Source organism: Pelophylax lessonae (assembly GCF_965119305.1).
Source record: "Pelophylax lessonae genome assembly, chromosome: 5".
NCBI lineage: Eukaryota > Metazoa > Chordata > Amphibia > Anura > Ranidae > Pelophylax > Pelophylax lessonae.
This window is the reverse complement of record NC_138772.1, coordinates 77,663,516-77,687,817: the sequence shown is the minus strand read 5'-3', so window position 1 is coordinate 77,687,817 and position 24,302 is coordinate 77,663,516. Positions and strand designations below refer to the sequence as shown.

General features: G+C 44.1%; 1 protein-coding gene across 1 annotated transcript in view; it reads right to left on the bottom strand.

Moving 5' to 3' along the window:
* Positions 1 to 24,302, bottom strand: part of GPR158 (G protein-coupled receptor 158) — a 379,140-nt gene that overhangs the window by 175,049 nt on the left and 179,789 nt on the right. The window contains exon 3 of the mRNA XM_082258122.1: positions 11,816 to 11,918. Coding sequence (XP_082114248.1) covers positions 11,816 to 11,918 — 103 coding nt within the window. The remainder of the gene's footprint in view (positions 1 to 11,815; positions 11,919 to 24,302) is intronic.

The following is a 24,302-nucleotide window of genomic DNA, read 5'->3' as shown; positions in this document are numbered from 1 at the left end:
AGATATACCACAACACAGACATCTAGTAAGTCTCTGAAAATATCGTTTATAAATCGTTGAAAAACTGCAGGGGCGTTGCATAGCCCGAATGGCATTACAAGATATTCGAACAATCCGTATCTGGTTCTGAATGCAGTCTTCCACTCGTGTCCATCACGGATTCGAATGAGATTGTATGCTCCTTTCAGGTCCAATTTTGAAAAATAGGTAGCTCCACGCACCTGCTCAATGAGCTCAGGGATAAGCGGTAGAGGATAGCGATCTTTTATTGTAATAGCATTCAATTGCCTATAGTCGATGATAGGCCTGAGACTTAAGTCCTTATTGCGGACAAAAAAGAGTCCTGCTGCTGTGGAAGAAGTGGAAGGTCTAATAAAACCTTTTTCCAAATTCTCATCCAAATAGTCTTTGAGATGGGAAAGTTCATCCTGTGAAAGAGGATAAACATGACCGAACGGCAATTTGCTATTTGGGAGTAGATCAATGCTACAATCATAGTCTCGATGGGGAGGTAGTGCTTGAGCATTTTTTTCTCAAGAAAAACCTCAGAGAGATCCTGATAACATAGTGGTGCAATCTCATCTGTCACCACAGACAGGATCTTCCCGAAAGACGGGAGGTTACACGTACCCTCGCAATAGCAAGAGAGGAAGGTCAGGGTCCGTTCCTTCCAATCTATGGTTGGTTGATGTGTGTGCAACCAGGGAAGTCCCAAAACAATGGGAAAGTGGGGTGAAGGTATTAGATCGAAGGTAGTGGTCTCCATATGAGACCCGTTAGTAGTGACTAGGAGTGCCTGTGTCTGATCAGTGATTGGACCAGAGGATAAAGGAACACCGTTAATAAGACTCACTGAGACAGGTTTAAGTTTAGAAATAATAGGAACTTTATTTAAAGCAGCAAAACGTATGTCAATATAATTTCCACAAGATCCTGTGTCAATCATGGCCTTAGTAGTAATCCTGTTCTGGTCCCACTGTAATGTTAAGCAAACAGAAAGGTAAGGGTTAGTGATTGAAGTTGTCAATCCCCCTAGGAGGACATGTGAACACTCACCCTTCTTTTTGTAGACTAGGGGACAGACGTTTATCTTGTGATCCGGGGATGCACAGTACAAGCAGAGATTACCAGATCGTCTTCTGGCTCTTTCCATAGTTGATAGAGGTGGGCGTATGGTTCCTACCTCCATAGGAACGGGGTCAACGGCCGAAATCCGAGAAGAACTGGATAATGGCATTCCCATTTTCTCAGCCTTTCTTTCTCGTAGTCTTCTATCTATGGTGATACTGAGTTGTATCAATGCATCCAGGGTTTTTGGCAGATCCGCTCGGGCGAGCTCGTCCTTAATGGCCTCTGATAGGCCAAGCCTAAATTGGGATTTCAGAGCTGCATCATTCCATTCTGAATCAAGGGTCCATCTCTTGAATTCTGCGACAAAGTCTTCTACAGGTCTCCCACCTTGTTTCAAGGATCTTAATTGAAGATCGGCAGTACTCTGCCTATTGGGATCATCATATAGGCTAGTGAGTTCTGCTAGGAACAAGGCATAGGAGTTGAGAAGCTGGTCGCTTTTCTCAAAAAGAGAGTCTGCCCAGGCCCGAGGATCGCCTGTTAGGTAAGAAATAATAGTACAAACCTTAATGTGATCAGTAAGGTAGGCACAGGGTTTTAGCAAGAAAAGTAACTCACATGCATTTTTTAAATTCGCAAAATGTTTTGCGATCGCCTGTAAATACCAAAGGAGGATTTATTTTGGGTTCAGGGGACTGAGCAGTGGTAAGTTGTGTCAGTCTAATTACCTGCTGCGACAGAGCCTGATTGTCTTCTTTTAATTCAGCAAGTGCGTGTATTAACGCAGGTACTTGCTGTTTTAATTGTGTCATCTGAGTGGTTATTTCTGCTGAATCCATTTGTGGTTCGTTCAATCTGTAACGCTCCTGCGTTTTATGTATGATGTGGATTTTCAGCTGCAGAAATATTCCACTTCAGTAGTCATGTAGAGAAACGCTGAGACACCATTCCCAACTCTCAATGACTCATCATGTGTGGAGGATCTCAATTCAGCAAGTAAATACACACACTCAATAAGATGTTTCCTAGAGTGGCTTATGTATATAGTAACACAGTGATGATAGGCTGAAGAGACAGGTTGGGTAGAGATGGTAGATGACAGACACTTGAAAGGAAATGTTCTTGAAAGTAAGATAGTAGCAGATGAGATGCAGATAGGTTTAGCAATCATGTATGGTAGCAGATGACAGAGTAGCAGGTGGACATACAAGAGAGATCAACCCAGTGCAAGAACAGTTGGTAGTAGGCTCAAGAGCTAGCAATCTTAGATAATGCAGATGTAGTAATAGTCCTTAGTATGCAGAGCTAGATAGTGTAAGCTTTAGTATGAAAGTTATAGAGGTTTCCCCTACGGGGTACTTATCACTAATAGCAATGTAGCAGAGGAGAGGTTCGGCAAGAGCGGATGATCCGGTAGCGGGATACAGGGATCAGCGCAGCATGGTTCCGACAGCGAGGTAAGCTTGCAAGCATGAGAGCTTCAAGACAGGTTAGCATCAAGGCACAAAGCAGTTTGAACGAACACATGTGAGTGAGAGCCGGCGATCTAAATAGCCATCAGTCCGGCGCTCAGTGATGACAGCATCACTCTTAAAGGTGTATGCGCACCTTACCAAAAGAGAATGGTGGGGCGCATACACTTATGAAAGAGTAATTAGGGTACCCAAAGGTACCAGAACATTACAACTGCAGAGAGAGCTAGAACATTGTGTTTCGCCCACACCAGAATCTTGGCAACCTCCTTGGCCGCCAGGCCACTCCTGATGCCCCCTTGATTGATGTAAGCCATGGTTGTGGCATTGTCCGACTGAACCCAAACCGGAGAGCTGCATAGCCGTCTCCAGTGAAGCAGGCAGAGCTTGATCGCTCTCAGCTCCAGAATATTATTCAGCAAGGAAGACTCTTCCATCGTCCAAGTTCCATGGGCACAGAGCTTCCCCAGCACTCCACCCCAGCCTGACAGGCTGGCATCCGTGGTGACCACCGTCCAAAACACCGGCAGGAAGGACTTGCCTTGGCACAGGACAGGTGACTTGAGCCACCAAAAGGGAGCCGACTTCATGAGATGGCTCAACCGAATCTTCAGGTCCAATCTCTTTCTGCAAATGTCTCGTGTGAGTCGAGGAGCAGCCCCACATAAGCGACCCACACGGACAGTTTCAGGGCAGATTTGTGGAAACTGGTCGTCCACCCGAATTCCTGAAGAGTCTGAATGGTGATGGAGACAGTGTCCAGCAGCTCCGAATGGAAGACTGCTCACAACAAGAGCTCGTCCAGATATCTAACAATGGAGATACCTCGTCGATGTAACAAGGCCAGCACAAGAGCTAGGACCTTAGTAAAAACTCTGGGGGCCGAGGCGAGACCAAAGGGTAATGCCTCAAATTGAAAGTGCTTCTCTGCCACCGCAAAGCGGAGGAATCGCCAGTGACCCTCGAATATGGGGACGTGGAGATACGCATCTTTCATTTCGATGGAAGCCAGAAAATCCCCCTGCTTCAAAGATGCCACCACCGACCAAATGGACTCTAAATTCAAAACTTCTGCACCTGCACAAAGCAGTTCAGAGCCTTGAGGTCCAGGATTGGACACACTTTGCCCTCCTTTCTGGGCAGCGTGAACAGGTTTGAATAGAAATCTTGAGAGCGTTCCTGCGGAAGAACCGGCACAATCACCCCTTGAGCCAGGAGATCTCGCACAGCCTCCTGCAGATCCATCAAACCCCCCCGGAGACAGGTGAAGATTTGACTAAGAGTATTCTTCCTGCCAGTCAGGTCCTTGATTAACTCATCCAATGAGTTGCCAAACAACAGTTCTCCCAGAAAGGGGAGATCAGCTAGGACTTTTTTATTTTTTCCAAAAAGAGGACTTTTTAAGAAGCTTGGTCAGCCGACCAGCTCTTCAACCAAACCATGTGTCTTAAAACAATGCCCACATGCGAAACCCTGGCCCTCAGGGCAGCCGCATCACAGAGGAACATCAGAGCCTGGATCACCTGATCCAACAGTTCCAGCTGTTCCGGAAGAACAGTCTCTGGGTCCAAAAGACTCCCGCAAACCCGTAATCCATTCCATCACCGTATGTAAGACTAAAACAGACACAAACACCAGTTTCAAAATGGAACCCGCCAACACGTGAAGATGGCGGGAAAGGAATTCCACCCGCCTGTCCACTGGACCTGTAAAAATAGGGGAATCCTCCACAGGCACAAGGGTAGATTTGTTTAATCTGGACACAGGATGGTCCACCTTAGGTGGCACCGTCCAACGGTTGGAGATCTTTTCAGCAAAAGGGTACTGGCGTTTAAAGCGTTTTGGCACCACTAACACATGCTTAACGCGCCGCCATTGGTCATTCACAATATCGTGAAAAGTGTCGGGACAAGGGAAAACCCTGTCAGCTTTTGGAGACTTCTGAGCGCCAAAAAACACCCGCATCCCTGCCGGCGTGGGCTCATGAGCCAATTTTAAAGTATCCCGTACTGAAATAATCAGGGCTTTCACTAATGCACGTTCCCATGCTGCAGCTGAAGAAGACAGGTCCTCTTCACCATCTGACTGCGAGGACAATGACCCCTCAGGTAGATGAGCGTCCAGGGCATAGATGGAGAAGGCAGCGGCCGTTTTCAGCCATCAACCTTTTTCATGACTAAATCAACTTTAGTTGCCAGGCTTTTCAGGGCTGCTGAAATCGTGGCCAGCGACTGTGATCCGGACTGTCCAGGAGTCGCACAGAGTGGTTCTGAGGGTGATTTCACAGTTTGGGACTCCATATTGCAATTTGCAAAAAAACAGTACTGTCGCTTTAAGAGCACCAATCGGGGTACCCACCACCGATCACAGCAGTCTGCAGGTAACCCCTTTAAACTAAACTGATACCAGAATGAGCAGGAATATGCCCGCAGGGACCCCAAGTACTGTACCATCTCAGACAAACTGTCCTCAAGATTCTTCCAGCAGCATGGGGAGAAAGACAGGAAGTGACCTCTGCTAGCAGCAGGAAACAAAAGCACAGGAAGTAATGATGCCTGAGGAAGGTCACGCTGCTCAGCATAGCACAAGGGCTACACAGAGATAGATGCCCATACATATCAATAGGAAGCTACAGAGAAAATGGCTGCCCTTATACAAGTCTATGGGGAAAAATTCACATTGCCCACACTTAAGATGGCGGCGCCCACGGCAAACAATGCGGCAAGGGAAAGACACACGAAGGCCTCAGGAACCACAACAGGGACCAGCAAGCCCAAGGTACCATGTCACCCCACTCCAGGGCTCCAGGCGCTCCAGACGCACAGCCACCACAGGGACAGGAAAGGACACACAGACCGGGCACCCGGCAGGCCAAGGCTCTTGGGAGGCACAAATCCCATTATCCCCAGGAGAAGGCCCACATCCCCCAAGGCCAGCAGGAGCAAGGGGGGCACATTTACTCACCAAACCATGGACCAGGTGGCCTCACTCCGGGCAGACTGCCTCCCACTCAAAGTGGGGGTGCTGTCAGTCGAGGGGTACGCTGCGACTCAGGGCGTTCCAGGTCGTTGCGTCGCGGCGAGGCATCCGCTCGCAGGCTCGTCCCCATCCGGAAAGGGGGCACCATAGTGGCTAGGCCTAGGTTGGGACTATAACCTGCTCATGCTTGTAGGCCAGACTGGGGAGACCATAAGGATCTAGATTATCCAGTGTGAAGCCCCAGCCGGCATCGTTGCTTGTAGATCACCAGGAAAATTCTTCCCTGAACACTAGCTAGCAAGTGAGTAAGGAGAAATAAAAAGAAAATATTCTGAAAAAAATAAAAAAAACTGAGACCGGAGTCCCAGCAGGAAACCTAGGTCCTATTCCTTCTCTAGGCAGAAACAAACTGATGTGCCGGGCTGTGGCAGGGGGAGTTATGCCTGATGGGACAGCCCCGTGGGCGTGTACGTTAAATGTTTTGTACTAATGTACTACCTAGACTACTCCTGCAGGTGGCAGCATAACCTACTCAGCTCATGGAGTTAAGGCTGCGTCTGTCGATGGACGATAGAGAAATATTACATTTTAGGATTTTGGATTAATATCACTTTAAGGTGTAAGTTCACCTATCAGGAAGACGTTCAGAAAGTACCTCTATGTCATTTTATATCAAATAAATAGTACATACCACAGCTCCTCCTCTTGGAAATGGTGAAGGTCATCCCAGTACAAATGCAGCTGTTGGGGGTCCCCGCCAGAAAAAATGTTGGCCCTCATACCCTTCCACCCTGCTTTTCTGCAGGACAGGCTGAACTTCACAATTATGCTCCCCCGTGTTGCTGTTCCGGGCCGTTCAAACTGAACACATGCACAGTGCGCCCTCTCCCAGCTCCAGCTTAGCTTAGTAACAGCTGCTCTGGGCCATTCAAACTCAAAGCAGGTGCAGTGCGCAGTCTCCTTCTGTAGTTGTGCACACTGCGCATGCATGGAGTTTGAACTGCCTGAAGCAGCCTCTACTAAGCAAAGCTTGAGAGGACGCACTGTGCATGTATGCAGGTTGATCTGCCCCGATAAGCTGCTAGGGGATGTATTATTGTGAAACTCAGCCCCTACTGAAACCAGCAGGATGGAGAGGAATGTAATATATTGCAATTACCAATCCTTAGATGTGGTGACTGCATTAGTTTTCTCTTTTTAAGCATTTTTTTTCCTTTTATTTCAACTGGTAATATACTTCCTGTCTTAGGTTGGCCATTAAATGAGTGGACTGATCGAAAAAAGACAAACAAATTCCCCCATCCACACAATCAAGATGGATAGAGGAATCCTCCCTGCCGTGCTAAAGAATTCTGACAGCCGGGAATTTCTGCTGTCAGAATACACTGATCAGCGGCTGCGGCCAATCAAGATTTTCAAACAGGACCATATCAGAATTTGATTGATTGATTGATTGATTACATATTTTTAAGCGGAAGCAGGGACCAGCCAAATTCCAATCCATTTATGCATTCTGGATGAAGTAGTATAGCAGACACCTTTGGACAGCAGCTTTGTCAGTCTGGGGAGAGGAGAGTGCTAGATGTACTGGCAGATTTAGATGGACTTGATGGAATTGAAGCCAAACTCCAACACTTTCTAAAGCCCCGTACACACGTACCGATTGTCGGCCGAACGATCTCCCGTCTTTTGTCCGGTGCTGTTTTGTTGGTTGAAAAGTGCTCAAGACTGCACACGAATTTTGTCGGCCAACAACAACCAACTGCAGAAGTGATGTCATGTTCTGGTCTACTTTTCGTGTGTTTTTTCTTCTCTGAGCATGCCCAGTCTTGATCATCACATTTTTGTCGGCCGAAATCTGTACTGACTGAAGAACAATCGGCCGTTCTTTGTTGGCCAACAAAAATTTTAAAGCCTGCACACCAGATTTTGTTCGGCCGAAAAGTCGCAGTCGGTTGTCGGAAGCATCATACTAACAAGCCGACAATCGGCCGATTGGACGTTGGCCGAATATTTACGGCTGACAATCGGTACGTGTGTACAGGCCTTAAGCAAACCTTTTTTTTTTTCCTTTTTGGATAACGGTTTTATATAAATAAATAAAAGCTGACCATTGTAAGCACCCCTGTCATTCATAAATGGTTTGTCTCGACCTCCTAAAGGCTACTTTGTCTGGACAGCTTGGTCTGTTTAAGGAAGTTTAAAAATAACAGACTTAAAGGGATTGTAAAAGCAGAAGGTTTTTTTTTTAAAATCTTAATGCATTCTATGCATTGGGATAAAAAAAACTTCTGTGTGCAGAAGTCTCCTAATATTTACCTAAACCCTTCTTTACCCAGCGATGTTGCAGGAGTGTCTAAGCTGCCTGAGACTCCCCTCCTCGTTGGCTGAGAGAGCAGCACGGAGCGATTGGCTCCCACTGCTGTCAATCAAAATCATTCAGCCAATCGGAAGTGAGAGGGGGTGGACCGGTCACAGCAGTATGTCTGAATGGACACAGGGAGCTGTTACTTGGATCGGGTGCCCCCATAGCAAGCTGCCTGCTGTGGGGGCACTCAACAGGAGGGAGGGGCCAGGAGCACCAAAGAGGGACCCGAGAAGAGGAGGATCCGGGCTGCTCTGTGCAAAACCAACTGCACAGAGGAGGTAAGTATAACATGCTTGGTATTTAAAAAATAACGAGACTTTACAATCACTTTAAAGTGGTTATAAAGGCTCAAGGTGTTTACCTTCATACCCCCCCCCCCCCCACACACACACACACCTTATACTTACCTGAGCCTGATTTTTATCGAGCGCTGTGCACAGCTTCAGGAGCCATTGTTTTTTGGGTTTAACACCACTTTAGGTGTCTATATTTGCATAGCAAAAATACTGAATAACTGGATGCTGTATTATTGCTAAATTATATTTAAAAAAAGTATTCTCCAACTGTAGCTTTCCTTTGAAGTGGTATTAAATCCAAAAGCAAACATTTATTATATCGCAGCTTACCAATTCTTAGATGTGATGGCTGCATTAGTTTCCGTTTTATATTCATTCTTTATTCTATTTTCATCTCAGTAGGTCTGTTGTTTTTCACAAGCTTAAGCTCTCCAGCAGAATGTATCAGTTTATAAGCATGATACAAAGTACTTACCGCTGGCAGGGGTGATTACAATGATCAGCTTTTATTCATGCAAAACTTTTATCCCAAAAGGAAAAAAAGCGGTTTGCTGTAACTGATTATAAAGTGTGAGCTGGCGTTTGGCTCCAGTTTGTTAGTGATTCTAAATCTGCTAATACATTTAACACTACCTTCCACCCAGACTGTCTGCTGCGCCTCCTGCGCTCATTCCTCCATTACTGGCCAGATCACCAGGTGAAATCCGAGGGGAAAAAGCCAAAGAAAAGAAAACAAATGCAGCAACCACATCTAGGATTGGTAAACTGCAACATAATACAATCTTAGTTTTGGGAATAATACCGCTTTAAGCTATAATTATAAACTTGCTAATTTCTAAGGTATAACTTTGATCTGTATTACTACTGAATGTACAACAGAAAAGGTAAAGGTTTTCTGCTTGTAATAACATTCATATTAACGCAGCTATCCACCGTATACCGTACAATTAAATCCAGGGAACCCTCCCACATAGCGCTGATTGCAGTTGCTGGGGATTTATTTTTAAAATTCAGAACAGATACTTCTGGGATAACTATGCAAAAATAAAATAATGTTCTGGTAGCCTAATATTATACAAGGTTACTGGTAATTCTTTCCCTGACTAGGGTTTTACTTTGAAGTATATTTAAACTAGTGTTGCCATATTGGGATAACAACCACTTTATATTTGTTATATGTTCCCATTCATATAGCATAAAATATATATATATATATATATATATATATATATATATATATATATATGTATAGATATATACTAGGGATACCAATACCAGTATCAGTGTCGATACTAAGTATTTGCACAAGTATCAGTACTCGTGCAAATGCTCCGATACCTGAAATCGACACCTTCAGGCTCAATTTTTTTCAGCTGTCAGTGAAATTCCCCCACTGACAGCTGAAATTTAAAAAAAAAAAAAAAAAAACCCGCCAAAGGAAAAAAAAAGGCGGCCATTACTGGTTGTTAAGGAGCGGGGCCACTGCTTCCATAACAACCAATGACTCGTTCAGCTTTCCCCTGCTGACAGCTGAAGTATAAACAAAAGAAACCCACAGCAGATATAAAAAAAAAAAAAAAGAAGACTGACAATGTTTATCAACAATATTGTTCAGCCACTAAGACCCGGTTCACACTACTCCGACTTGGGACGCGACTTGTGTGACCTCAAGTCGCCCCAAGTTGCTTGTCATTACAAATTGAATGTAAATGAATGAGAGCCAACTTAATAAGCACTACTGAAGTAGCTCCAACTTCAGAAAAGGTTCCTGTACCACTTCAAGGCAACCTCTATCCGACTTTTGCACATAGACTTTAATGGGAGTCGCCTCTAAGTCGGATCCTTATCTATTTTCAAGCGACTGTGATCAGACTTTCCAGGAAGAAGAAAAAGATTACCCAGGCATTCCCCACGCTTATGAAGAGCGTCTGCAATCGCTTGATTTATTCTCCCTGGAGAAGAGACACCTGAGAGGGGACATGAAAGCAATTTATAAATATCTCAATGGTGATCTCAGCATAGAAAAAAAGCTATTCAGTCGGAAGGACTGCATGAGGACTAGAGGGCATACAATGCGTTTGGGGGAGAAGCGTTTTAACCTCAGGCAAAGAGGCTACAAAGAGTAACGCTTTACTGTTAGAGCCACAAGATTGTGGAATTCTCTACCACAAGAGGTGGTTTCTGCAGGAAGTATGGTGGCTTTCAAAAGACTCTTAGACGTACATCTCAAGGATCAGAACATTCAGGGGTATGCAAGATGATTATGGCCACACACACCTACACAGGTTGAACTGGATGGACTATTGTCTTTATTCAACCTCACCTACTATGTAACTATGTAATCATTTAAGTCTCTTCAGAGTCTCTTTAAAGTCGCGCTAAAAAGTCGCTCCTTCATGGGGCGACTTTCTGTTCGCGGTAGTGTGAACTGGCTCTATAACAGAAAGATAAAAGAAACATTGTTTCATTTTGTATCCTTCTGTTTATTTGCTTATTCATATATAGATCAAAGCTATGAACTTCAATCTGCAGAATAAAAGCAACCTGTCAAGAAAAAAAATATATATTTTTTTTAAATACATGTTCCTCTGTTCAACCCCTTATTAAGCCTACATTTTCTCTAAATAACTCCCTATTCCCCCTCCCCAATTTTTTTTTTTTTTTACATTTTTATTTTATAAACTATTAATAATGAAAACTTTTTTTTTTGTTTTTCTTTCTTTTGCTTTGTTTGTTAATATTTCCACACCTTTAACATATATTTACACGTTTCACATGAAAAAAAAATGCAAAATTGAAGAAAAACAATGTATTTCATTTGTAAATAACTTTTCAATGCTTTGTACCATAATCATAATTTTAGTGTCATTTTAAACAGGACAAATTACAGAATACAATGTGCAGTAACACTATTTATTTTTAAACTAACTTAAACTAACCCTGCTCAAAAAAAAAGTGTGTTTTTTTATTTTTTTTATATTTAGTTATACTTCATTGTCTAAGGATTGTGGAAAAAATATTGTTGCAAGACAATATTTAAGAAAAGGAAGCTGTGTATATCTTTCAAAAATGAATATATGTATTACTTTGTTATCTTCAGTAATGACAAAGTTACAGCATAATAAACAGGTCCATAGCAGAAATGTAAAAATTGCTCTGGTCCATAATGTGTGAACTGGCGTGAGAGCCTAAGTGGTTAAAGAGCGGGGCCACCGCGTCCTTAACAACCGATCACTCATTCAGCTTTCAATGGGGTTCCCCTGCTGACAGCTGAAGTGTAAACAAAACAGTTGCCGGCCGGTATCAGTTATTGGTATCGGCAAACACAAAAAAAAAAGTATTGCTACTCGTACTTAAAAAAAGTGGTTTTGATGCATCCCTATATATACTGTATAAACACATTTAAGATTTGCAAGGCAATACAAACAGGTAAAAACCTACATATGTTATGTTACATAAGCTTACTGATAAATGTTTCCCTGACTAGGGTTCCACTTTAAGTGATTATATAATTATAAAGTTGTAGACCACTGGGAATTTACTGTATAACCCTGACAAGGATAAAAAGGAGTCGTGCATTATTAATGTCACTCTTTTTTTTTCTTCCTGCTCAACCAAAAGGCACTTACTTTGAAAGCCATTCACTGAAAAGATGTCAGGATGATAAAATCCAGGCTTGCAAGTGCACTCGTAGGCTCCGAGAACAAATCCATGGCCCTTATGTGGCATACACTGAAATGAAGAAAACAAGCAATGTACTGTCTGTAGACTTACAAGCAGCTTCAAAGAATGGCAGGTCAGCAGCTTCTTCACATACTGTATATCATTTTCATATTCATTTTGTTGGACTCAGTCTAGCCATGACTGACACATTCGTCCGTCAAGCGTATTAAAATGATTTTATTAGCACAGATGTTCAATGCATACCATATAATAAAGATGCTACCAAACATACGTTTTACCCACAATTCTTCCTGTTTGTAAGCTTCTCGAAAACCTTGCACTGATTGTAATAGATAAGGTATAGTTCTCTTCAGGATTGGAAGACAAGGAATTTAATTTTTTTTTTTAATATATTTAAAATATTTATTTTTTTGGCAGTCTTCTACCAAAGCCAATTAAGCCCAACTCCAGGCAAAAAAAATTAATTTTAACAATGCATTGCGCTTCATTTATCTAACTCTTCAATCTTGACTGAATTCAAACACCTCTTCCTAAGCCCTCCTGCCATGTGGATCAAAGTCAAAGTTTCCTCTATGAGCAAAGCTTACTTTGTGCCCTGGGGTCCAGACATTTTTTCCGGCTCATCATCTTCTTGGGCACTGGTCTCCTTACTGCCTTTGTGAGTTCTCTGGCCTCTTGAGCCCATGAGGAAGTGTCACCTCCACCAATAGGTGTCCACATCACTCAGGCATTTGGATAGGTTTTTTTTTTGGAGGGGGGGGTTTACAGCATCAGTTAGTTGGGACATAGGCAGGAGGCTGTGTTGCTAATATCTGGAGTAGGGCTTTATTGAAAACACCAGCATTGAAAACACCAGCAAAACGAATGTTAGTATTGTAAATGTCAGACAGAATTGAAAAATTGACTTAGGCCATCTCTGAGCTCCGGAAGGCAAGGGGCAGGGATCTGATGTTACACACTGCAAAACACAGATAGGAGAGCTGAGTGTAATCTGAGACTGGAGTGGGGGGAAAGGACACACACCCCTCTAGTCTCATAGGGAAACATACACAGCTGAGGATGTCAATCACCTACTGTGGGCTGGATGGAGAGGTGGGGCCATCTCCCTGGGATCCTGTGGTGTTTACACAGAGCAGATAGGAACAACACTGAGTACTTTGCATTGAGGCTGGTACATAATATAGAGCCGGGGTCCTCAATAGGCGGACTCCGGGCCGCCTCCGGACCCACACGGATTAAAATCTGGACCGCCGAAGCGGTCTGCTTCCTTCTGTCTCAGCGGGGGACAGAATGGAGAGGATCGGGAGGATCGGACTGGCTGTGTTTAGCGCTGCATGATTACAAAAAGCCGAGTACAAGTTCTTCTGCGGCGGAGAGGATGTCCTACAAAGTCCCGCCTCCTGGGCCGGCTGTTACCTATGATAGACAGAACACTGGTGACGTCTATCATAGGAGCCAGTGTCCAGGAGGCGGGACTTTGTAGGACATCCTCTCCGTCGGGTAAGAAGAACTTGTACTCGGCTTTTTGTAATCATGCAGCGCTAAACACAGCCACTCCGATCCTCTCAATTCTAACCCCCCCCCCCGCTGATGACAGAAGGAAGCAGACCTCGGCGGTCCAGATTAATGGGGGCACGCACACTGGTCACTGCATTATTGGGGGCACAAACACTGGTCACTGCATTATTGGGGGCACGCACACTGGTCACTCTGCATTATTGGGGGCACGCACACTGGTCACTGCATTATTGGGGGCACAAACACTTTTCACTCTGCATTATTGGGGGCACGCACACTGGTCACTCTGCATTATTGGGGGCACGCACACTGGTCACTCTGCATTATTGGGGGCACAAACACTGGTCACTCTGCATTATTGGGGGCACAAACACTGGTCACTCTGCATTATTGGGGGCACAAACACTGGTCACTCTGCATTATTGGGGGCACAAACACTGGTCACTCTGCATTATTGGGGGCACGCACACTGGTCACTCTGCATTATTGGGGGCACGCACACTGGTCACTCTGCATTATTGGGGGCACAAACACTGGTCACTGCATTATTGGGGGCACACACACTGGTCACTGCATTATTGGGGGCACACACACTGGTCACTCTGCATTATTGAGGGCACACACACTGGTCACTCTGCATTATTGGGGGTACACACACTGGTCACTCTGCATTATTGAGGGCACACACACTGGTCACTCTGCATTATTTGGGGCACACACACTGGTCACTCTGCATTAATGGGGGCACACACACGGTTGCTCTGCATTAATGGGGGCACGCACATGGTCACTCTGCATTAATGGGGGCACGCACATGGTCACTCTGCATTAATGGGGGCACGCACATGGTCGCTCTGCATTAATGGGGACACGCTCTGCATTAATAGGGGCACACACATGGTCGCTCTGCATTAATGGGGGCACACACATGGTCGCTCTGCATTAATGGGGACACCCTCTGCATTAATGGGGGCACACACATGGTCGCTCTGCATTAATGGGGGCACGCACATGGTCGCTCTGCATTAATGGGGACACGCTCTGCATTAATGGGGGCACACACATGGTCGTTCTGCATTAATGGGGGCACACACATGGTCACTCTGCATTAATGGGGGCACGCACATGGTCGCTCTGCATTAATGGGGGCACGCACATGGTCACTCTGCATTAATGGGGGCATGCACACTGGTTGCTTTTCATTAATGGGGGCACGCACAATGGTCGCTCTGCATTGGATGGGGGCAAGTTTTGGGGAATGCCTTTTTTTGTTGTTGGCGTTCTGTATTTGGAATTTGACGGTCACTTTTCCGGACCTCGGACTGAATGGAAAATTTGTAAGTGGACCTTTCAAGTTTACATTTGAGTACCCCTGATATAGAGGGATATGCTCGCTCCATTTCACAGGTTTACAGCCACTCTAAGCGCACTCACTCTCCCTGAGCAACATTGTTAATTGGATCACTTTGCAAGGGGTGTGTCAGACCACTATGCTCTGTTTTGAGCAGCAGTCCAGAGCTCCAGTGACTGCCAGCATATCACATGTTGTCTCTAGCTGCAGAACAATAGTACATTGAATATTAAAAAAAAGATGCCCACATCTATTACTGCTTATGGATCCTAACTGCATCATAGTTATAAAAAAGGAAGTTCATATGGGCTTTAACTGATATCAAAGTTTTAGATAAAAGAGACCGTATCGCTCTCCTCAATGGTCCAACTTTACATAGGCTATCCCCCTTAAGTCTATCATGAATGCAGCTGCCATATTCATCCACCTTACCAACCACTCAGTGTCTGCCCTCCTTCCTGTCAATCCTTCCACTGGCTTCCATTAACCCAACAAAACAGTTCAAAATCCAAACCTAATAACCACATACAAATCTATCCACAACTCAGCCCCATGCTACATAACCAAAATATCACCCAAACCATTCTCTTCGCCTCTAACAAGACCTCCTGCTCTCCAGGCCCTCTCATCAGCTCCTCCTATGCTCGCATCCAGGACTTCTCCAAAGCCTCTCCCATCCTCTGAAACCTTCTACCCCAATCTGTACCGCTATCTCCTACTCTGTCCACTTTTAGGTGATCGCTGAAAACTTTTCTCTTCATTGAAGCCTATCCCGTCTCCACCTAAAAACATTTTCCGTCTCCATCAGCTCATCCCCCACAATTATTACCTTTTATATCACTTGCCCCTCCCATTAGATTGTAAGTTCTCATGAACAGGGCCCTCCTAACCTTCTTGTCTTGTATTCCATTGTTACTTTAATGTCTCCATTTATTTTGATAAGCAATGTACATACTGTTGAGGCTATCTAAAGCCTGGATTAATACGAAAAACTTTTGCAGATTGCAGCATAGTTTAACTACATTGGAGGAGGTAAAAATTACTGAATCTTCAAGGCTGTCTGCCTCTGTATTCTTTTTCTTTAGTTCTTTGTTACTGCAGAAACAGAACGGGCGCTATTCTATTGTGGGCCTATCAACTCAATTTACTAGTGCTCATCAGAACTGCTAGCACAGTCTTGCTGCATGAAAAGAAGCCACCACAACAACAAACACTTTCAGGCTTATGCACATAAAATATTTTCTTTATACGTAAACTATATCTAAAACCTTTTTCTTTCTGCTGTTGGTTAAAGTAGGGAATGGTTAGAACTATTGTCATTTTTTTCCAGACTGTGTCTCACTGGTAACACAACGGGAAGTAAGAGAAAATTGTTTTTTACTGCAAAAGGTGAAGATTAACTTCTTCCTCTTCCAGTAAGAAACTGTAAAATACAGCATTTTATTTTATTTGTATATACATTGCCTTGAAAAAGTATTCATGCCCCTTGAAATTTTCCACATTTTGGCATGTTACAATCAAAAATGTAAATGTATTATGTACAACATTTTTTACAAATAAATTTGTGAAAAGTGTTATGTGCATTTGTATTCAGCCCCCCAGAGTCAATACTTTGTAGAACCACCTTTCGCTGCAATTACAGCTGTAAGTCTTTTTGGGGATGTCTCTACCAGCTTTGCACATCTAGAGAGTGACATTTTTGCCCATTCTTCTTTGCAAAATAGCTCAAGCTCTGTCAGATTGGATGGAGAGCGTCTGTGAACAGCAATTTTCAAGTCTTGCTACAGATTCCCAAATGGATTTAGGTCTGGACTTTGACTGTGCCATTCTAACACATGAATATGCTTTGATCTAAACCATTCCATTGTAGCTCTGGCTGCATGTTTAGGGTCATTGTCCTGCTGGAAGGTGAACCTCCACCCCAGTCTCAAGTATTTTGCAGACTCTACCAGGTTTTCTTCTATGATTGCCCTGTATTTTGACTCCATCCATCTTCCCGTCAACTCTGACCAGCTTCCCTGTTCCTGCTGATGAAAAGCATCCTTCCCCACAACATGATGTTGCCACCACCATGTTTCACGGTGGGGATTCAGGATGTGTTCAGGGTGATGTGCAGTGTTAGTTTTCCGCCACACATAGCGTTTTGCTTTTAGGCCAAAAAGTTCAATTTTGGTCTCATCTGACTAGAGCTCCCTCTTCCACATTTGCTGTGTCCCCCACATGGCTTCTCACAAACTGCAAACAGGACTTCTTATGGCTTTGTTTCAACAACATCTTTCTTCTTGCCACTCTTCCATAAAGGCAAGATTTGTGGAGTGCACGACTAATAGTTATCCTGTGGACAGATTCTCCCGCCAGCTGTGGATCTCTGCAGCTCCTCCAGAGTTACCATGGGCCTCTTGGCTGCTTCTCCCATTAATGCTCTCCTTGCCCTGGCCATCAGTTTAGGTGGATGGCCATGTTTTTGTAGGTTTGCAGTTGTGCCATACTCTTTCCATTTTCGGATGATGGATTGAACAGTGCTCTATTAGATGTTCAAAGCTTGGGATATTTTTTTATAACCTATCCCTGCTTTAAACTTCTCCACAACTTTATCCCTGACCTATCTGGTGTGTTACTTGGCCTTTATGATGCTGTTTGTTCACTAAGGTTCTCTAACAAATCTCTGAGGGCTTCACAGAACAGCTGGATTTATACTGAGATTAAATTACACACAGATGGACTCTATTTACTAATTAGGTGACTTCTAAAGGCAATTGGTTCCACTGGATTTTAGTTAGGGGTATCAGAGTAAAGGGTGCTGAATACAAATGTACGCCACACTTTTCATATATTTATTTGTAAACAATGTTGAAAACCATTTATCATTTTCCTTCCAATTCACAATTATGTTCCACTTTGTGTTGACCTATCACATAAAATCCCAAAAATAAATCTAAGTTTTTGGTTGTAACATGACAAAATGTGGAAAATCTCAGGGGGTATGACTATGAATACTTTTTCAAGGCACAGTATAAATAGCGCTTTTCTCCCTGGGGACTTAGGAGGTGAGGCAGCCATCTTGTGGGGACTCATTTGAACCTCATTTAATCTGCTAGAATGTCCTTGGAGCATGGTGAAAAACAGAGAAACATAGAAGAGAGACGGCAGAAGAAAGCCCAAGTGGTCAATCGAGTCTGTCCCATTTTATTTTACTATTTATCTTTTTTTTTTTTACTTTTTTGTCTGAGACTATCTACTGTATGTTTGTCCCACGTATGTCTGAATCCACCTAATGTTGACTGACTCACTAACTCTGCTGAAAGTCTATTCCAAGCATGAACTAGAGTTGAATGTACACGGAGGAAAACCCACAAAGGGACAGCGAGAACATGCATACTTCATGCGGGTAGTGTCCTGGTCAGGAGTCGTAGGAAGAACCCTAGTCCTGCAAGGCAGAAGTGCTAACCAGTATGTCACTGTGCTGTCATTAACATCAAGAATGAGGAGGGATGTGTCAAACAAAGTATTGACTTTATATATATTTTTTAGGCAGGGCCATCTTACCGAATGGGCACACCGGGCAGCTTCCTGGGGGCCCCACTTGCATGGGGGGCCCTACCTGCCCAGTGACCCAGCCCCAGCCAAGCATTAGTCCTGATTCCCGTGTGCATCCCACTGGCAAACTTAGCAGGTGGCAAGCACCTGTCGGCCCTGTGCTACTGTCAACCCACTTGGGCCGTGGAGGGGGAGGCCACAACTGCAGGAATGCCTTTCTGCCTCCACGGGAACAGGCACACACAGGACAGTCAAGTCTGACTCCAGTCCGTGTGCGTGTTCACCGGATCCAGCCGCCGAACTTGGGAGCTGTCATTAGCCTGGCACTGCTGTACCAATAAATATCGCCTTATCAATAATTTGCATTTTTATTCTCATGGGTGATTGTGTAAGCGGGGCCCGAGTGCACTGCATTGCCCGGGGGCCTATAATGCTCTTAAGATGGCACTGTCTTTAGGTTATAATTCTTAAAGATGTACTCAACGCTCAACCCTTCATGTTTTCTTACCTCTCTTACCTCTAATGCTGTGTTCTCTTCAAAACACATACACACACAGCTAATCCAGCGTTGTCCCACTTCAATCTGCTGTTTGCGTGGCATACACTGGACCCTGCACTGCCATATTGGTCATCTACAGCTGGCTGCCTCTTCTAGGTGTAGGCAGCAAGCTACCAAAGACATGCCAGATTCGCCTTCTGCCTCTACCCCCCAGGCCACTCTGGGTATGGGCCAAGAAGTGAAGGGAAATCTCTCCAATGGGACACAGATGGAAAACAAAAACTGTCAAGAGGTTATAATCCTTCCTTACTGTATCCAAAATTTAAAAAAAAATGATTTGCCTTTAGTTCCACTTTAAATGCAGAAACCTAAACCAACCTATCAGATTCAATTTTGTACTGCACTGACTTCAACAGATTATCTGCGATTGGTTGCTCTGGGTTACAGCAATTAAGAATTAGCACTTTGAATAAGAAAACGACCTTACTGAAAAAGACCTTACATAAATCTATTTCCTTTTATAAAGATAATTGGATGAGACCAGTTAAAATCCCTTTGAACAGATTATTTAATGAGCAAAAAAAAAAATCTTCTTTCGTTAAAGAAGCAGTTGGCAGAGACAGATCAACATATGTACATGACGAACCAAATCCCATCACATGCTAAACAAACAAAGCCCTTGGGAATATACATTTATACATGGTGTGATACACAATAACCCCAGACAGTTCTCCTGGGAAGTGAAGCTGCTGCTTCACAATGAGAGGTACATTCCCGGTCAAACATAAACATCCATTTAATTTCACTCAGGGTACGCTGCCTACCCACCGAGCAACCTGAATATTTTAATTGGCACTCATTTTCAGCTGCTGGCTGTGCTCAGGTGCTTAACGGTGTTGAATTTGACCAGTGTGAGCATGTAGTTCTGTGCTCTGTGGTTCCAGCATGGCCTTCTCTCTAACATGTGACAAGAGGCTGTGACCCCGTCGCACAGAAATACTGTAAAAACATTGTGACCCGGAATAAAAAGGTTTATAATTATCTATCTATCTATCTATCTATCTATCTATCTATCTATCTATCTATCTATCTATCTATCTATCTATCTATCTATCTATCTATCTATCTATCTATCTATCTATCTATCTATCTATCTATCTATCTATCTATCTATCTAATCTATCTATCCTATATTTTCAAAAGTATTGGGACACACACATGAACTTTAAAGGCATCCCAGTCTTAGTCTGTAGGGTTCCATATTATGTTGGCCCACCCTTTGCAGCTATAACAGCTTTAACTCTTCTGGGAAGGCTGTCCACAAGGTTTAGGAGGGTGTCTATGGGAATGCTTGACCATTCTTCCAGAAGTGCATTTCTGAGGTCAGGCACTGATATTGGATGAGAAGGCTTAGCTCACAATTTCCACTCTAATTCATCCCAAAGGGGTTCTATCGGGTTGAGGTCAGGACCCTGTGTTGGCCAGTCAAGTTCCTCCATCCCAAACTCACTCATCCATATTTTTTATGGACTTTGCTTTGTGCACTGGTGTGCAGTCATGTTGGAACAGGAAGGGGCCATCCCCAAACTGTTCCCACAAAGTTGGGAGCATGAAATTGTCCAAAATGTCTCAGTATGCTGATGCCTTAGGAGTTCCCTTTCCTGGAACTAAGGAGCCAAGTCCAACCCCTGGAAAAAAAAACCCACACCATAATCCCCCTCCACCAAATGATTTGGACCAGTGCACAAAGCAAGGTGCATAAAGACATGGATGAGTGAGTTTGGGGTGGAGGAAATTGACTGGCCTGCATAGAGTCCTGACCTCAACCCGATAGAACACCTTTGGGATGTATTAGAGCAGAGACTGTGAGCCAGGCTTTCTTGTTCAACATCAGCGTCTGACCTCACAAATGCGCTTCTGGAAGAATGGCAAAACATTCCCATAGACACACTCCTAAACCTTGTGGACAGTCTTCCCAGAAGAGTTGAAGCTGTTATAGCTGCAAAGGATGGGCAGACTCAATACTGAACCCTATGGACTAAGACTGGGATGCCATTAAATTTCATGTGCGTGTAAAGGCAGAAGTCCCAATACATTTGACAAAATAGTGTACATATACAGTAATTCTATGCATACATAAAAAGGGCAGACTTGGTGGACCAGATGGTCTTTTTTCTGCTAAAAGTAAAAAAGATACAATGAATCAACTGACGAGCTCATTCGTAACATTTACTGGACTATACCTGAGAAACGCAGAAAAAAGGTCCCTGACTCTCTTCTGAAAACTAACTGCACCAAACAGCATGGTGCTACGTTTGCAGATGCAAGGAAGTGGCAATAATAAATTATGAGCACCGCTGCACATCTGCCAAATGGCAGCATGTTTTCTGCATGTCAGGAAAGCATGCATTTTTGCACACGTTCCTGAAATGCATAAATATGATCATAGCCCTAAACACATTCCCTGCAGCAGCTGTATGACATATGCTGGTGGTAGTGAAAGAATCAAAAATACTCTATCACTTTGCCCATTCAAATTCTCTTGTAAGGTCCTTTCACATGGGCGTTCCATCCGGCGGATACCGCTTTGCTCTGCAGGGGATCAATCCGCTGAGGGAGTGGATGACAGGTGTGACGGTATTCACCGTCACTGGGGGTGAGGAGCAGATACTTAATGGTTTGAGTTGCTTCCGATGGGACAGTAATATTTGTCAACCATATCTTCATATAGAAATATGAAGATTTAATACCACCTTACACAGTGTATTCCATGTGCTTGTCTGTGAGAGAGACACACAGACTGTCATTGGCAGACTTCCCTATTGTTTGTGTATTGGGAGGGAATGTGGATTGTGCCTGTCTCATAGTTAAATGTTAATGACCTCACATTGTTCTGTCTGCATTAAGATAAGCTTATTATGGGATGTACTGTATATGTGTATGTGGATTGGCTGCTAAGGGGGAGGGGGGGGTTGTCCCACAGTGTATATCTTTGTGTACACTGTATGGGGGTGTAAATCTCATACAGTAAAAATGTTTTCATTGGATTGTGAATGTCAAGGCCTGTTTTCAACAAGGTCCACCTGGGCGGTAGCCTTGTGGGGGGAAAACTGTATAAAAGTCTGTTTCTTGTTCAATAAAGTTGAGATATACTTCACCCTCAATCTAGAGTCCTGTCTCTCATTGGGGGAATATGCTACAAGGGATTGCTATGTCCTTCATACTCCCTTGGATAATCACTAAGCTCCTGTAAGAGCTTGTGTAAGAGCTTGTTCCTGTTTCTACTGCACTCTCTGGGGAAAGAGAGGTTTACCCACTGGAACCTGGAGCCTTGTCATAGGTCCAGGTTGGGTAGGAGATGGCGAGACCCTAACCAAGCTACGGCGGTTCGTGGGGTCCTAAGTAGTTACGGTGTCTGGTGGAGTGCTTGGAGCCCTCAGGAAGCACTAGGAGCATCCATCAACGGAGGTACCAGGTCAGGGTGCCGGTTGATCCGTTACATTGGTGGCAAGCGGTGGGATGGCGTTCTAGTGCGAGGAGAAGCAGCTAGGAGACACAGTTAACGTTGTTAAGTGAGCTAACACCCATGCAGCGTCGCCACGGAAGAGGAATTCGAAAGGAGGTTGCGAGAGATGCAGATACAGCACAGGGGACCAATGTCATACCAGGTCCTGCTAGGATGGCATGATTCTGTGTGCTTGGATCTCTGGAAGGAAACGCTCTCCTCACTGTGCTGAGACAAACCTGTCAGAGCCCCGCTCTCTTCTATGGGGAGATTGGAAGAAAACAGACTGCCTATCCGTTTTCATTCAATCCGATCCACCAGACAGATGGAAAATAGGGTTACCATCCATCTTGATTGCATAGGCAGGATCGGACCGGATAGCAGCAAGTGTCACCAGACATGTCACCGCTGACATCCGCTGCCCCATAGGAGTGAATAGAGCGTCCGACTGAAGTGGACCTCATCCGAAAGCCCGTGTGAAAGGGGCCCTAAGGAGAATCGCCCATTTGGTGAAACTACCCCACCGCTAAATTCCTGCGACAGAGATGAGATTTCAAACCCTGGGTAAACTCCAGGTTGGGTGATGTTGGAGCTTACAAAGGGTAACTTCTTTCTCCTGCGCCTTAAGTTAGGACCATCCGTTTTTAGATGCTTCTGAGATCACTCAGAATTCATTGACAACTGCATTTGTCCTGCATTTGACCATCTTCAAGGTTTTGTATTCTTATATACTTGTACAGGAATACAAAATCCTCTTGAAGAAAGCTGCCTTCAATGGCAGGTTCTGGCTTGAGCCTCGGTTCACACTAGATGCGGTGCAAATTCGCAGTGAATTCGCTGTGGATTCCACACTGCATCAGAACCGCAACCTGTTCATACGAACCAATTGCGGAGTGTATGTTAAGTGACAACACCCCGTAATCGTGTTTGCAAAACACCGTGCGATTTGCAGAATCGGATCACATGGGTATGAACACTCATGCGATCTGATTCTGGTGCAGACAAAAAAAGGATCCTGCGCGAGTTTGGTGCAAATGAGGTGATTTGAGCCATACAAATTCATGGCTCAAATCGCACACCAGAGACACCGCATGTATTTCGCACAGGAATGTGCTACTTGTGTGCGTGAATCTGGGCTCAAAGTCCGATTTGTATTATTTAACTCCTACTTGAACTTTAAAAAGGCTTGCATTGTGCAGAGTAATGCATAGCTTCCCTTTTTGGCTAGAAAGTCTTTAACCCGTAACCCCACTTTTGTTGATAAAAAAAAAAAAACATTCATTACAAGGATTATAACAAATTGTCCTACCTTTTGTTATTCTGAAGAAATCACTGTTTGTTCCTCTGTGCTGAGTAGGTCTAATGGGAGTGGTTTCCTAATTATCAATCAGCTTTGCAGCTGCAGAGCACTAATGAGGGAATCTGCTAGGCCTGCATCCCTTTAGACGTGTTCCTATTGGGAGTATCTCACTAAAAATGACATTTTTGTTGCAAGGGATGCCAGAAATCTGACTTGTATCTTAGTGTAGACGTCTATGAAAATTGGTGAGCCAATCACACAAGCAGAAAATGATGTTTCTGGGGTGTGGTCAGTATACATTCTGTATTCAGAACAGCTCCAGGTAGCCATAATGCATTTCATTTTCAGAAAATTACAGTGGCTGCAGATTGACAAGGAAAGGTAATTTTTAATACCATTCAATTATAAAATGACTTGTGTCGCAATTGTATGCATATATTATTTTTCTTTATTTGCTATTTTTTTCCCCACCAAATTGGAGTTACCCTTTACAGAAACACAGCCAAATACTGTAAGTTAAACAACAAAACGATTTTTTCCGGCAATATTTACCTTTAAACCAGCGATTTCCCCTGCAGTATTTGTTTTTCTACCACTAGAAGTCCTCAGTCTGATGGCAAGCATCATTCACCCCACTTCCTCTGAGCCCAAATCATCTTTAGACCCACCCCCAACCTGTGACTGGACAGTGAAAAGTGAAAGGATTCCTCCTCTCCTCTCTC